The sequence below is a fragment of the Osmia bicornis genome, chromosome 1 (assembly GCF_907164935.1).
Source record: "Osmia bicornis bicornis chromosome 1, iOsmBic2.1, whole genome shotgun sequence".
In the NCBI taxonomy this organism is placed as follows: Eukaryota; Metazoa; Arthropoda; class Insecta; order Hymenoptera; family Megachilidae; genus Osmia; species Osmia bicornis.
The window spans coordinates 5,266,508-5,278,887 of record NC_060216.1 but is presented as its reverse complement, the minus strand read 5'-3'; the positions used below and the strand labels follow the sequence as shown (position 1 = coordinate 5,278,887).

The 12,380-nt window shown below is 33.5% G+C and overlaps 4 protein-coding genes across 9 annotated transcripts in view; 1 reads left to right on the top strand and 3 right to left on the bottom strand.

The window, feature by feature from the left end:
• LOC114876920 (nuclear pore complex protein Nup88) overlaps positions 1–2,872 on the top strand; it is a 48,691-nt gene extending 45,819 nt beyond the window's left edge. The window contains exons 4-13 of one of the 2 annotated variants that reach the window (XM_029188856.2): positions 46–232; positions 302–399; positions 768–960; positions 1,033–1,181; positions 1,245–1,330; positions 1,396–1,640; positions 1,729–1,839; positions 1,910–2,136; positions 2,207–2,455; positions 2,522–2,872. In XM_029188856.2, coding sequence (XP_029044689.2) covers positions 46–232; positions 302–399; positions 768–960; positions 1,033–1,181; positions 1,245–1,330; positions 1,396–1,640; positions 1,729–1,839; positions 1,910–2,136; positions 2,207–2,455; positions 2,522–2,585 — 1,609 coding nt within the window. In that variant the 3' untranslated portion in view covers positions 2,586–2,872. Of the gene's footprint in view, positions 1–45; positions 233–301; positions 400–767; positions 961–1,020; positions 1,182–1,244; positions 1,331–1,395; positions 1,641–1,728; positions 1,840–1,909; positions 2,137–2,206; positions 2,456–2,521 lie in introns of both variants that reach the window. The other variant, XM_029188855.2, reaches the window with a different exon arrangement.
• Positions 2,646–5,957, bottom strand: LOC114876921. Of its 2 annotated transcripts, XM_029188858.2 has the most exons (6): positions 5,702–5,957; positions 4,934–5,224; positions 4,713–4,821; positions 4,294–4,641; positions 3,909–4,230; positions 2,646–3,842 (listed from the first exon to the last, which is right to left on the bottom strand). In XM_029188858.2, the coding sequence occupies exons 2-6, from the start codon at positions 5,200–5,202 to the stop codon at positions 3,313–3,315; spliced, it is 1,578 nt and encodes a 525-aa protein (XP_029044691.1). In that variant the 5' UTR covers positions 5,203–5,224; positions 5,702–5,957; the 3' UTR covers positions 2,646–3,312. The 2 variants fall into 2 exon arrangements, with proteins under 2 accessions (XP_029044691.1, XP_029044692.1); XM_029188859.2 differs by having other exon boundaries at positions 4,934–5,957.
• An 87-nt stretch (positions 5,958–6,044) lies between these two features.
• LOC114876919 (FK506-binding protein 15) lies at positions 6,045–9,527 on the bottom strand. 4 transcript variants are annotated; one of them, XM_029188853.2, is made up of 13 exons: positions 9,349–9,527; positions 9,202–9,271; positions 8,937–9,098; positions 8,342–8,861; positions 8,077–8,283; positions 7,959–7,994; positions 7,714–7,893; positions 7,463–7,645; positions 7,187–7,400; positions 6,886–7,124; positions 6,699–6,821; positions 6,466–6,642; positions 6,045–6,295 (listed from the first exon to the last, which is right to left on the bottom strand). In XM_029188853.2, the coding sequence occupies exons 3-13, from the start codon at positions 9,071–9,073 to the stop codon at positions 6,221–6,223; spliced, it is 2,091 nt and encodes a 696-aa protein (XP_029044686.2). In that variant the 5' UTR covers positions 9,074–9,098; positions 9,202–9,271; positions 9,349–9,527; the 3' UTR covers positions 6,045–6,220. The 4 variants fall into 4 exon arrangements, with proteins under 4 accessions (XP_029044686.2, XP_029044682.2, XP_029044685.2 ...); XM_029188849.2 differs by having other exon boundaries at positions 9,377–9,527; XM_029188852.2 differs by lacking the exon at positions 9,349–9,527 and having other exon boundaries at positions 9,202–9,342.
• Positions 9,528–10,555: 1,028 nt separating this feature from the next.
• On the bottom strand, positions 10,556–12,343 carry LOC114876932 (L-allo-threonine aldolase). The gene is made up of 5 exons (XM_029188903.2): positions 12,201–12,343; positions 12,004–12,121; positions 11,803–11,886; positions 11,170–11,574; positions 10,556–11,087 (listed from the first exon to the last, which is right to left on the bottom strand). Exons 1-5 carry the CDS (start codon positions 12,246–12,248, stop codon positions 10,618–10,620), a joined length of 1,125 nt encoding a protein of 374 aa, XP_029044736.2. The 5' UTR covers positions 12,249–12,343; the 3' UTR covers positions 10,556–10,617.
• Positions 12,344–12,380: the final 37 nt, after the last annotated feature.

Below are 12,380 nucleotides of genomic sequence, written 5' to 3'. Positions count from 1 at the left end.
CAAATTTTCAAATAAATTAAAATTGAAATTTTGAACGTTCGATAGTTTGTACGAATGCGAGGTCGGTAACACGCCTAGGCTTGTAAAATGTTGGAAGGTTGGTCGTAAACCTTTCGGTTCACCATCAAAGATACCCGATTTTTCTTCCCTTGGCGACACAGCAGTGGACTTCGACTTTGGTACACCCACCTTACGCAAACCGGAAATGTTTGCTGGTAGAGACATGAATAAGGTATAAAAAGAAAATAATCAAAATTTTGTTTAAAAACGAGCCTCGAACTTTTAACGATATTGTCTTCAGAACAGCGTAGTTGATTGGAATCAAATTGAATGGCCGATTCTGATACTGAGAGGGAACGGAGAGGTGCTGATTGTCCGGGGCAATCTTCTGCACGACAGGTATATAAATTTGAAATTAACCTTCGAAATAAGTACTTGCTTCCCTGTAAATTTATACAGGGTGATTCTCTCGCAACGCAACACAAAAGCCGTGCCGCACAATGGAACCCCTGCTGCTCCGTTTCTTGTCTTCGTCTCAGCCATAAACACACACAAAGCAGTTTTGGGTCCGGCGATATGGCCCCTGGGTCTTTTTGCCCGCAAACACAGCATGGTTTCATTGTGCGGGGCGGCTATTGTGTTGCGCTCCGAGAGAATCACACTGTATGATGGGCACTGTTGGTTAATCAATTTCTTAATTTGAAAGTTTCAAATTTTTATAATTCTGTATTTCCCAAGATTCGTTATCTAATGATATCTTTGTTAAGTCATGAAGTCCCAGTGGTATCAGGATCACTCTCTATGTACCCTCCAGCCGACGACAATTACGGAATAGACTCCTGTTCCATCATGTGCATACAAACTACCCCTCCGATAGTGGTTATCGCCATGTGCACAGGAAAGATTTATCACGGTATTCTGTTAAAAGAAGAATTAAACGATAACGATGACGACAGAAGAGTAAGTGTTAACAAATCAAACTGAATTCTAATTATTTTTTCATCGATCAATAACTTGCAGACTTGGTTCCAGTATGGTTCAACTTACAGTCTTCACACACCGGAAGAGGCCCTATATATCTACGAATGTGTTGAAATAGAATTGGGTTTGTTTTTCGCGGATAATGATGAGAAGTATAATTGTCCTATACACCTTCGATGGGATAAAGATAACAAATCAAGGTATAATAGTTGATGGCATAGGAGGATGAAATAAAACATGACTGAACGTATTCTATTTATTAGGTATTTTTGCTCCCATAATGCTGGTATTCACATGGTCACTTTGCCAATGGTCTCTCAATTGGAAGAATATATCAACTCACCGGAAGGTAAATATGTAAAACTTTCCATAGAAAAAACGTGAAATTGTAACCGGGATGTGAAAATTTTCCAGACAACGACGCTAGCCGTTTACCATCGCTCTCGAATCAATCGAATTCACAGTACCTGATTTGTAGAAGAACTAAACACACAGGAGCGAACGAAGCCACACCGATCCTTGGATTTGGACTTCTTCAGGAACCTTCCGTTCTGGTGGCCCTCTTGCATACCGGCGATGTAGTCGCCCGGTCTATCTTCGATCTCCACTACTTCCCAAAAATTGAACCTCCAGAGCCTATAATTGATAAAAAAGAAAGAGTAAGTAACATCCTTCGAATCGATTAACGTCACTCGCGGATTAAGGAATAAAGTTTATTCTCTTCGTGTTGATAAAAACAAATTACAGGTCAATAAAGAGGAATTTGATATGTATATCAAGAGATTGCTCAAACGTGAAACATCACAGCCACTTATAAAAATGGGATCAAAGATCATGTCTCCGCGAGAATGTCTACAGGTTGGATAACTAAGCGAAGAAATAAGTACTCGATTGAATAAAAATTAATGAAAAGACTTTTTATTATTAGCTGCTGTATCATGCAACGGACGTCTTCCGCAAAGAACATTTCGTTAAACACGATCACGTGAGAGAAGAGATCGGTAAAAGGGTGCGAGCTTTGAAAGTGATGAAAACTCATTTATTGAAAGAGCTGGATACTTTGATGGAGACAAAAAAAGAATTGCATCAAACTGCCGAACGTTTGGCTGAACGTTACGAGGACATTAAAGACGAACAAGAAAAACTTGCGCAAAGGTGATTTTCTTTTTTTTACTTTCTATTTTGGAAGCATCAAATTGATAAATCGAATATCATTTATTTGCAGAGCGAAAGAAGTGCTGCGACTAGTAAATTACAAAGAACCCTCGATGAGTCCTGTTGAAAGAGCCGAAGCTGAAGAATTGAAGAAAATGGAGACGAAGATAGAAGAAATGAAAATCAGGCTGTTAGAACTGAAAAAGAAATCAGAGCAACAGACTGGTTACACAGAAAATATTGAATATTACGGAAAGAAGAAAGAAATTGTTTTTAGAGGCGATCAAGAGAAAACTATTAAGAACAGCCTTGGACACATGTACGTATTGGTAATATTCTATAAAAATTGAAGTAATACTTCAATCCTGTTATTTTCATTTCACAGGGGAAAAGATATAAAAGAATTAATTACAGAAGTGAAAAAGCTGGAAGAGGAAGTAAGTATTTAAGTTGGGTAACAAAGTATTATTATTCATTGTTTGTAAATTTGATTTACTTTGAGTGTAAGATTTGCGTACAATAAAAAGTATTTTTATTTGCAAAATAATTTATTATGCTAACTATACAGTTCTATCACGTTATTCGTTTAAAGAATACTTTTTCCTCTGAATATACTTTTTTAAATGTAATTTCAGTGGTAGCTAAAACATACGTATCACTTTCAAACAAAGTACATCAAACGTAAATGACTGTACATGGACTATTAACAATTATTAAATTAGTTTTTGAACAGCGACTGATTTAAAATAATTTCACGAAGTATATACAGTCCCAAACATGGTAGACTTCTCCAGGAAAAAAAGCGATATCCCGGGTTCCTGGGCCTCCCCACAGGCTTCCCAGGATTCCCGCCCCATCCACATAAACGTCCCCCGGGGGAAACGACGATGCTGGGAAAGGGACCCAGTATATACGTCTACGGCCTCCCACCCCTGTATTGCCATGTTCCCTAGAGAAGCCTACTTTGCTCGACGCTGTACAAGAGTAAGGAAAAGATCATTGTAAGTTACAAACTGCGATGACCCTATTCCATACAGTTAAATAAACAAGCAACCTTATTTCCAACAATTATATCATTACACATATAAAAACAAAATCAAGAATAATTTAGTAACGATTTTTGATTTAAAAATATTTGTGTTTTCCAGACATTCATTTTCTGCCACACCGTATCGCTCAAGGCACAAAAATATAATGAGAAACATCATTGGAATCTTCCATAACTTTCGACTGCAATAATTTAATTTCAAGTCTAAGCTTTTCCTTTTCCATTTCTTGCTTCCGTATTTCATTAGAGTAACAGTTCATCTGTAATTTCAATTTATCTTTTTTAAGTTTCAACATTTCAGTTTCGTGATAAAGCTTTCCCTTTTCAGCACGAAGCACAGCTAACTGTTCTTGAAGTAACTGGTGACTAGCTTCATCCGACAATATCACTTCAGATGTATCAATGTCTGCTTTTGCAGTCGTTTCTAAGTTTGACCGATTCACTTCACTTTCAGGTCCATTATCAGCCTCCATCTCTGGGTTCGTAGCTTCCTTCATAATCCAAATTCTAGAATCTGTAGTTTCATCGAAGGTGCTTGGCGATTTAACAGGCTGTTGCGACTGTGGTGTGATGGACCTATTTTGCTGTTTAGGGGAGGTTGGTGTACCTTTGATCTTTTCCATATCAGCGGCAGGCGCGATAGTTTCAATATCTAAAACTGCCGTAAAATCATATTACGTTTCTGTTCCTTGCATAAATAAGAAAAACGTTTAATCGAAATTACCTCTACTGTTAGGTGATTGACTGCCATCTACTGTATGCGATAAATGATTGTTACAGTAACTATTGAATTCTCTTTCGTCCACGAAAACAGAACCATCAGCGTTTACAATGGATTCAACGATTACAGATGGATCTCCATCTTGCATTACTAATTCCCCCACAATTTCACCATTTGCCGCTATAATGTCGCCATCGTTATTTGCTCTTAATAATTCACCTTCCGTTGTGTCGATTTCATCTACTACTTCTTCTTGAGTTAATTGACCACTGTAAGAATCTTCGCCATCATTTCCTTCGCTTACTTCTAATTCAGTTGGTAGCTCCTAAAATACAATTTTTAGATTAAACTATAACGCTAAATTATACACAAAGATTAGAGATATTACATCTTGACCCCAAGGAGATTCTTGTTCTTTTTTCATCCTTTTTATTGTCTGTGCAATTTCATCTTCAGACTCAGAATGTATCTTCCTATCATTATCTCTGCCCTGCATCTTCTCGATGTCATGAATTTTTTTAAACAACTGATACGCCCTTTCGGGTGTTATGTTTCTCTTTTGCTTATTAGCTGCCGCTATATTAAATAAATCTTTGGATCTGAGTATTTTATTTGTTCGCAATCGTACGTACTCTTTCAATCTTTTGCGATCAATATGTAATTGCATGAGATCCTGTACTTCCTGCTTAATTTCGCCGCATAATTTCCTTTCTTGCGGAAGATTTTTAAATAATTCCTAACGAAAAAATGAAAACAGAATCAAATTAAATGAATTCTACCTAACGTTACTTTGCCATTGGAATTTACCTCTGAGATTTCATGATTATGCTCGTTATTGACGCTAGTTACCTCTAATTTTGTACCATCTTTTGACGCTCTTAACATAATATGAGCAGGACAATTTGTTCTGATTGATCTGAGTGAAAAAAGTAATGCATGTAAAATGTTATGTTCAAAGATAAATTTTATTATATCGTGTTTATTTCAAAACAATCTAATTTTAACAATTTATAATCTTATAAACTAACTGAGACTGTCTCCTGCCAGCTCCACGTGGTAGAAACTTTTGACCACCATAGATACAAGCATATTTCACAGAATAATACTTTAAGCGCTCACTAATGGGACGAGCAGTTTTCATATGAGCACCACTAACTGTCCTGCTATCTCTCCTCCAATAGTGAACTAGGCTACGCTTTGAGAATTTTTCCAATTTGTGCTCCAGTTCTTCATAACTGTCAAACATTTCTCCCAAATGGAAGGATACATCTTCATCCTCCACAGTATTTACATCCATTATAAAAGTTATAGCTAGTAATCTATTTCATAATCAAATATATGTTATTTATTAATTGGCAAAAGCAGAAGGAATACAGAAAAATTGCAACATGCACAAATAATTTCTGTGTCATCTTGTTAAAAATGAAAATTTACTATAAATTTAAGTTCAGATAAGGGCAATGTTTACTATCCCTGATATTACATGTCTAACAATAAGCATTAAAACGTAACATAAAAATTAGAATATGTCGGGATAAATGAAACAACATCATTGCAATTATGTTTTGTATCGTTAGGTAATTTGATTTCCGCTGGTCAAATGAATTTCATGGCAGTGAATAAATTCGAATGAAAACATTGTTTTTGTCAATTAAAATTTTAAGGTTAGATTTCAGTTTGATTGGCGTGGTAGAAGCCAAGATGATGAAACCGTGAACACAGCCAGATAGAATTACTCAAGTCGGGCGGGATTTTGTATTCGCTAATAATTTACCAATCTTTAAATTGTAACTTACGTCCTATCATATTTTTCGTGGCATTCCTTCTTTTTGTTAACGTTTTATCACATCCAAATGTTGAGAAAATCTGCACCATGATTTTACGCCATTTCTAAAATAGGACAAGCGAGTGAACTACAACGCAATTGATGTAATTTGTCTTGATTCATTTTTATATTTTTCAATGATTAAATAAAAATGAAACCGATTCGTTTGTGTATTCACATGAATAAATTCATATATATATACATATATAAAACGTATCTTATTTATATAGGTTTTAATCGTGAAATTGCGAAAATGAAAATAACCTATAATTCGTTTGCACCCCAGAGTAAACCCCTATTATTAACAAAATAATGTTTATTAAGAAATTTACATAAGAATATATACATTAACATCAAAGAATTTTTAAAGAAAATCTTTGGGTATTAAAAAACGTCTTTATATAATTTTATATAAAAATTCATCAATTATTTAGATTTGGGTTGTGGAATTATTTCATAGGATGCAATTATACATTGAAATATACAATTATCATTGTAACCAGTCATTCTCATCTTCGGTATCAATAGGAGGAATAGGTGGTGGTTCATTCTGTAATACAAATATCTGTAAAAAAAAGCTATCAGTATATATATATATACACATGTATCTAAGGCAGGCATGCACAACTAGTAAAACAGACGCGGGCGCCCGTGACCCGCGGGCACTCACGTGCCTGTAGGACAATTTCGTATGCACGCCTGATCTAAGATACAAAAAATATAAAAGAACATTACATGAGTTTTAGTAGTTTTGGCAACTTCAGTTGGTTCTGATGACTTGCTTGAACTGGAGGTTTCAAACTCTGTATTATCTATTTTTAAATCATCACTTTCTGCTGTTTTGGCAGAAATTGATTCTGGTTCCCTGTTACTTTTTTCATTATTGTTATGTAAAACTTGAAGCGTGGTATTCTAAAATTATAGTTAAGTTAAAAAGAATATAATTAATGAAATATAAATAGTTTTACCTTTATTGTATTTGCTATTACTGTTCTTATGTAGTTTGTAGAGTACGACTCTTCTACAAATTTATCCATCAGAGCATGATAAATTTTATTCATTATATGTTTGATTGCCTTCTGTTTATCATTCTGAAAAACATAATTACCAATAAAAATTAGGATTACATTGAAAACAGAAAATAAAAAACCTTACTTCTTTCGTTTCCATGGAACTTGCCGCTTCGGAAAGTTTGAGCATTTTATTTTCTAATATAGATGTTTGTTCTTCGCATTTGCTTTTAAGTTCTCTACTTTCTTCTAAATCTTTTCTTACTGTTAAAAGTGCACTGTTTGCATCATTCAATGATATTTCTAATTGTTTAATACTTTTTGATAAAGTTTCATTAGTTTGAGTTAAAGATTCTTTCTGATCTTCGAGAGTTTTAATATATTCTATATTAACAACCATAAATTAATACACGTATTTAAATGTTTTTAGCTATAATTAATATTACCTTTTGACTCCTTTAATTCTTTTTCTAGCGCACTCGTTCTGTCTTTGAACTCGTTCAACTGTGTAGAATTATCGGTAGCCATAATATTGGTTTGCGACTGTTTTTCCTTCTCTTCAGTTTGAGACTCAGTCGTAGTTAGCAACATTTTCAAAGCAGCCAAATCCACTCTCTCTTTTAGAGGAGATGTAGCATTTTGAAGTTCAAGAACATGAAACTGTATACGATACATAATGGCATCGTTGTAAATGATATACAATTTCCTCAGTATGTAACTACCTTATCAAGTAATTTCTGCACATTATCACCTATTTTAGACATCCCCATTCTGAGTTCTGCATTTGTCATTCGAGTTTCTGATAACAACATGTTTAGACCTGGATCGATCACTGTTGATACCGTTGGAGTTACAATTTGTGGTTGTAGTGAATACATCTGACCATCCACAGTAACGAAATTGGGCTATAATGTACATTATAGGTACACTTTAATACATGGATGATTCATTTCAAATATTTGAACTTGTATACCTGTCTTTGAGTAGGTGACCACTGAGGAGCGAGAGTAGGTGTAACGAAAGGCTTACAAGCTGCATTTGTTACAGACGCGTCGCTTTTTGATTTCAATACTTTGTGTGCAGTTTTTGATATTTCTTCTTTAGATTCTTGTGCAAAACGTTTCTTTTGAAATTCTCCTTCTGACAATTCTGCCTAAAATACAAATGGTGACTAGGTATTCTTTAATTTTACTTGATACAATAAAAATAAATGTTTACCTTTCTTTGATGCAACGATCTACGCGGTACATCGTCCTTTAATTAATATACGACATATGTTAATTATATATCATATTAAGTTATTTTAAATAATGAAATAAAAAAATTAACTAAATACCTCGGTATCTTCAGAATCGGTAGTAGTAGATGCAGGAATTTTCGGTACAAACATAGACTGTCCCATTTTTGCCATACGCGATATTATAGAAGCTTTACCACTTGTCACCTTATGCAAATTAGTGGCTTCCTGTTGTGATTGTATATCTATTATTTCTATTTCTAATATAACATCTTTGTCTTTAGGAAATCCAGGTCCTAAACTGATCTATAAAACAATTACATATAGAATTTTAATATCTATGTTAACTGATTAAATATAATACCTGTTTGTTCGGAGGTAAGAATAAAATTCTTTTTAATCCGTTACTGCTTCCTAAAAGTGTTTTCTCCCAATTATCATCGGTAGATATTTCTACCGTCATCGTTTGATACATTATAAGATTGCTTTTAAGGGGCTGTATTATTTCCGCACTGATAAAATATTTTATAGATACACTATCTCCTTCTTTTGCAGTTACATCTTTGTTAACTGGTGATAGATCTTGATAAAGCACATTTTCTATCTTCGCATTTTTCGAAAAATATCGAGCTAATGCTATTTCTCTCGCAAATTCGACGCAAACGTCGCTATTTTCAAATAATATTGACCAATTCTCCTTATTGCTATCATAATAACTTGAATAATTGTTTGGTTGTATTACATATAAAAAATCATGTGTCACTGTAACAGTTGATACATGTTCTTGTTTGTTTTTGTATAAAATAATTTGATATACTTTCGTTGCAGCATTTCCTGTAAGAGCCATACCAAGTTTACCAATTGATATGTAAACTCCATTTTGTCTGGAAACAATTTTATTTATAATGTATAAATAAGAATAATCTAAAATGACAAATATATCAGATATTAATACTTACAATTTAAATGCATGTACTGCTTTAGCTATTATGACTTCGGGTTTGATCTGAATTACCTGAGTTATGTTACGAGATATATTTGGCTTTTTAGAAACTTGTTGCTTTGATAAAGAGCTATCCAATGTTTTAACTTGCATTCCAAAAATAGCAGCTAAGTTGGATCTAAAAAATATTTACATATTCGTTTAAAATCAAATTTATTTTAATTAACCTAATTCTTAAAAAACCTATATAAGATAAACAATTTGTTAAAGAAGAAACATACCCTGCTGATGGTAAAAAATCAGATTCATCATCTTCTCGTAATATTTTATCAAGATCCGGCAACTGATTTCCTGAATTCATAATTATAAATTAAATTTCTGTAACGAAAGGGTTTGACTGACAGATAAACAATGAAGAAAGTATCAACCAATAATACTGCTTTAAAAAAGTGATACCAGTGACTGCAGATGCAAAAAGATGGACATGCTTTTGCTGTCGAGGGGTTACGACTTAAGGGGTCTCAGACACCCCCATGTGTCGATGGGTCCGCCGCATGGCGGGGAAGCGAAAAATAAATTTGCCGCTTTATGCTGTAGCAAAGAAGAGATATACATATACTCACTCACGACTGTTCACAGTCGAAAACGAAGATTGCCGAATGGGGGTAGACACGGCACGTGACCTCTCCGATTCGGGACGTCGGTATTACAGTAGTTTTTTCGATGGGCCTGGTGGAGCCACTTGCGTGTTTTGTTACGAACTTGAAAGGTTTAATTCTCAGCTGGCGTGCACGCAATACGATCTAGGAAGGCAATAGCGCCTCAAGTATTTTTACAAACACATTCAAACGCTCATCTCGCCAGAGGCATCGCGACATTTTCAGCTTATTTTTATATGTAGATTAACCGTCTTTTCAATTGTACTACTACATCGGAAGTACTCTGTATATTGTAGAAAATCTACAAAATAAATGTACTTCATCATATGATGATGAAATTAATCTTGCAATTATGAAAATGATATGTAAAACGAATGGAAAAATGGTTCTTATCAAAGATCTTATCAACGTTGCAAGTATAAGTTGAATTAGCGGTCAATACAGACAGATCAAAGAACTTAAATCAAAAATTCCATCGGAATAATTAAAACAACTATACACTATAATACATAGTTGAATTCATAATAAATAGGCGCTTTTATAGATTTAAAAAAAAGTAAAGTTTTTCAAAACGGAGGGGGAGGGGAAATTCAACTTTGCAAAAAGGATGATTTAGAAAAAAAAACTTACACGCAGCTATATAGACCTCAAGATACAGTATAACTTTTATTTCAACTATTTTTTGATATCTTTTGTTGTTTACGATTTATAAGCACGTATATAGAAAGGGCGGTTCGGATAAAAGGGTTGATATCTCCCTCAAAGTGAAAAACGGGCACCAACGAATTACTGTTATCTTCATAAACAGGTATAATAAATATTTATGCAAAGTTTCATCAAAATCGGAGTGTATCAGTCCCCGATGTTTCCTTGTCAGTGTACATACATATGTACAATATTGAGTAAACAGGATTCCCTAGGGAAAATGGTATTATAGGCAGTAATATTTTTAAATAGTGATAAAACAGAAAACTGATTTTATGAATTTGAATAACATCATTTATATTAACTTATTATTATACATACAAACAATAACAATTACAAGCTAGGATCTAACTTTGATATAACACGTTTAATTTTTGTAACAGCCAACGCTAATTGATGATCCGTAATTTCAAAGGAGAATACAAATCTAACGAATGATTTGTTTAAAACTAGACATTTTATGATAATCCTCTCTTCATCGTGCTCGTCATCAATTTCGCGCAAACAATTAGCAAATGTCGTTGGGGGAACAACATTGGAATCAACTTTAACAAAAACCATATTTGTTTGTACAGTATTTAAATCGACTGAAAATAGTTTTGATTGCATTTCGTTTATCGAAGAAGCAAGAGTGTAAGCTCTTCGATGATCGTCTTTTAAATTTGGAATATTTTCAAGAGCTATGAATCCAGCTGCAGCAAGAATACCGACTTGTCTCATACCACCACCAAGCACTTTTCTTACTCTCCTTGCTTTGCTAATAAATTCTTTGTTTCCACAAAGAAGGGCACCAACAGGAGCGCCTAAATTGAAATATTTTTTGTATAAAGTAAACGTAATTACTATGAAGAATAAAGTATGGGAAGGAAAGTTAAAAAGGAATACCTAAAGCTTTGCTAAGACAAAAGGTTACAGAATCAAAACCAGAAACAATCTCTTTTGCAGATGTGTTAGATTCTACAGATGCATTCCACAATCTAGCTCCATCCATATGTAATTTTAAATCATGTTTTTCACAAAACTGCACCAATTCTTTAATCCAACGTTGTGGAATAATCATTCCATTTAATGTATTCTCCACAAGCACTAATTTCGAGATGGGTTCGTGATCTCTGTCTCTATGAAGTTTAGACTCAAGTTCGTCAAGATCGAACGTGCCATCCTCATTACTTCGTAATGGTCGTAGATTTACTCCACCAAGTTGAGCAGCACCACATTGTTCGTGTAATAAACAATGAGCAAATTCACCACAGTATGCCTCACAGCCTCGCTCGTCACAATGGTTCATAACTATAATTTAATACAAATGTATACATACAAAACAAATACTATGTACAAAAGCATCATTTATACAACATACATGTATGTATGATATACTGAAAGTGATGCAATATGATAAAAAACAAAATTAAATACAATTAAATTTATAGTGCTTTTTGGAATTAATTAATTTACTTGTTACAACTTGAAACTAGGTTGAAAGTTTAACTTAGAACAAATTTATTCTTTCATACTTACTAGCAATTAAATTTCCCATAGTACCGGATGATACAAATATTGCAGCTTCCATTCCAACCATCTCAGCAGCTTTTTTTTCTAATTCTAGCAATTAATAATTTCTATATAAGTAATATATATCTAAAGTATTATATTAATTTTAACAGAATTAAAATACCACAAATCACATATTATTACAGTTTGCAGTAAAAATATCAATACTTTTAACAGTTGGATCTTCTTCATAAACATCATCTCCAACTTCGGCATTACACATTGCTTCTCTCATTCTTTTTGTTGGTTTTGTGAAAGTATCACTCCTGAGGTCAATGACTGTTGTCTACAAAAAAATTTGTTTCATTATGTCTAAAATCTTATGAAATACAGATTATTAAATAATTTTATGTATTGTATCTTACATGATGATCATTAGAAGTTGAACTTGGAGAATTGTTTTGATAATACATGATTTGCTAAATTATTTACTTTTTAAGTTACCTGCTGCTTGAGAATTGCTAAGTTATATAATTTTGTTGGATACAATCACCTATATAAAATAAGAAATAAATATAAGTAAGTGAAATATTTAGTATGTATTG

What these genes read in the sequence shown, in the direction of transcription:
- LOC114876921 (XM_029188859.2), bottom strand. Translation starts at nt 5,202, where the DNA reads ATGGATGTAAATACTGTGGAGGATGAAGATGTATCCTTCCATTTGGGA. An exon ending in GCTGGCAGGAGACAGTCTCA is followed by an intron (nt 4,822 to 4,933) that starts GTTAGTTTATAA and finishes TTTTTCACTCAG; the next exon opens with ATCAATCAGAACAAATTGTC. An exon ending in AATCTCCTTGGGGTCAAGAT is followed by an intron (nt 4,231 to 4,293) that starts GTAATATCTCTA and finishes ATTGTATTTTAG; the next exon opens with GAGCTACCAACTGAATTAGA.
- LOC114876919 (XM_029188852.2), bottom strand. Translation starts at nt 9,281, where the DNA reads ATGAATTCAGGAAATCAGTTGCCGGATCTTGATAAAATATTACGAGAA. An exon ending in GGTCACCTACTCAAAGACAG is followed by an intron (nt 7,646 to 7,713) that starts GTATACAAGTTC and finishes TGTACATTATAG; the next exon opens with CCCAATTTCGTTACTGTGGA. An exon ending in AGAATTAAAGGAGTCAAAAG is followed by an intron (nt 7,125 to 7,186) that starts GTAATATTAATT and finishes TTGTTAATATAG; the next exon opens with AATATATTAAAACTCTCGAA.
- LOC114876932 (XM_029188903.2), bottom strand. Translation starts at nt 12,248, where the DNA reads ATGTATTATCAAAACAATTCTCCAAGTTCAACTTCTAATGATCATCAT. An exon ending in CAACTTCTAATGATCATCAT is followed by an intron (nt 12,122 to 12,200) that starts GTAAGATACAAT and finishes ATTTTTTTGTAG; the next exon opens with ACAACAGTCATTGACCTCAG. An exon ending in TATGGGAAATTTAATTGCTA is followed by an intron (nt 11,575 to 11,802) that starts GTAAGTATGAAA and finishes ATTAAATTATAG; the next exon opens with TTATGAACCATTGTGACGAG.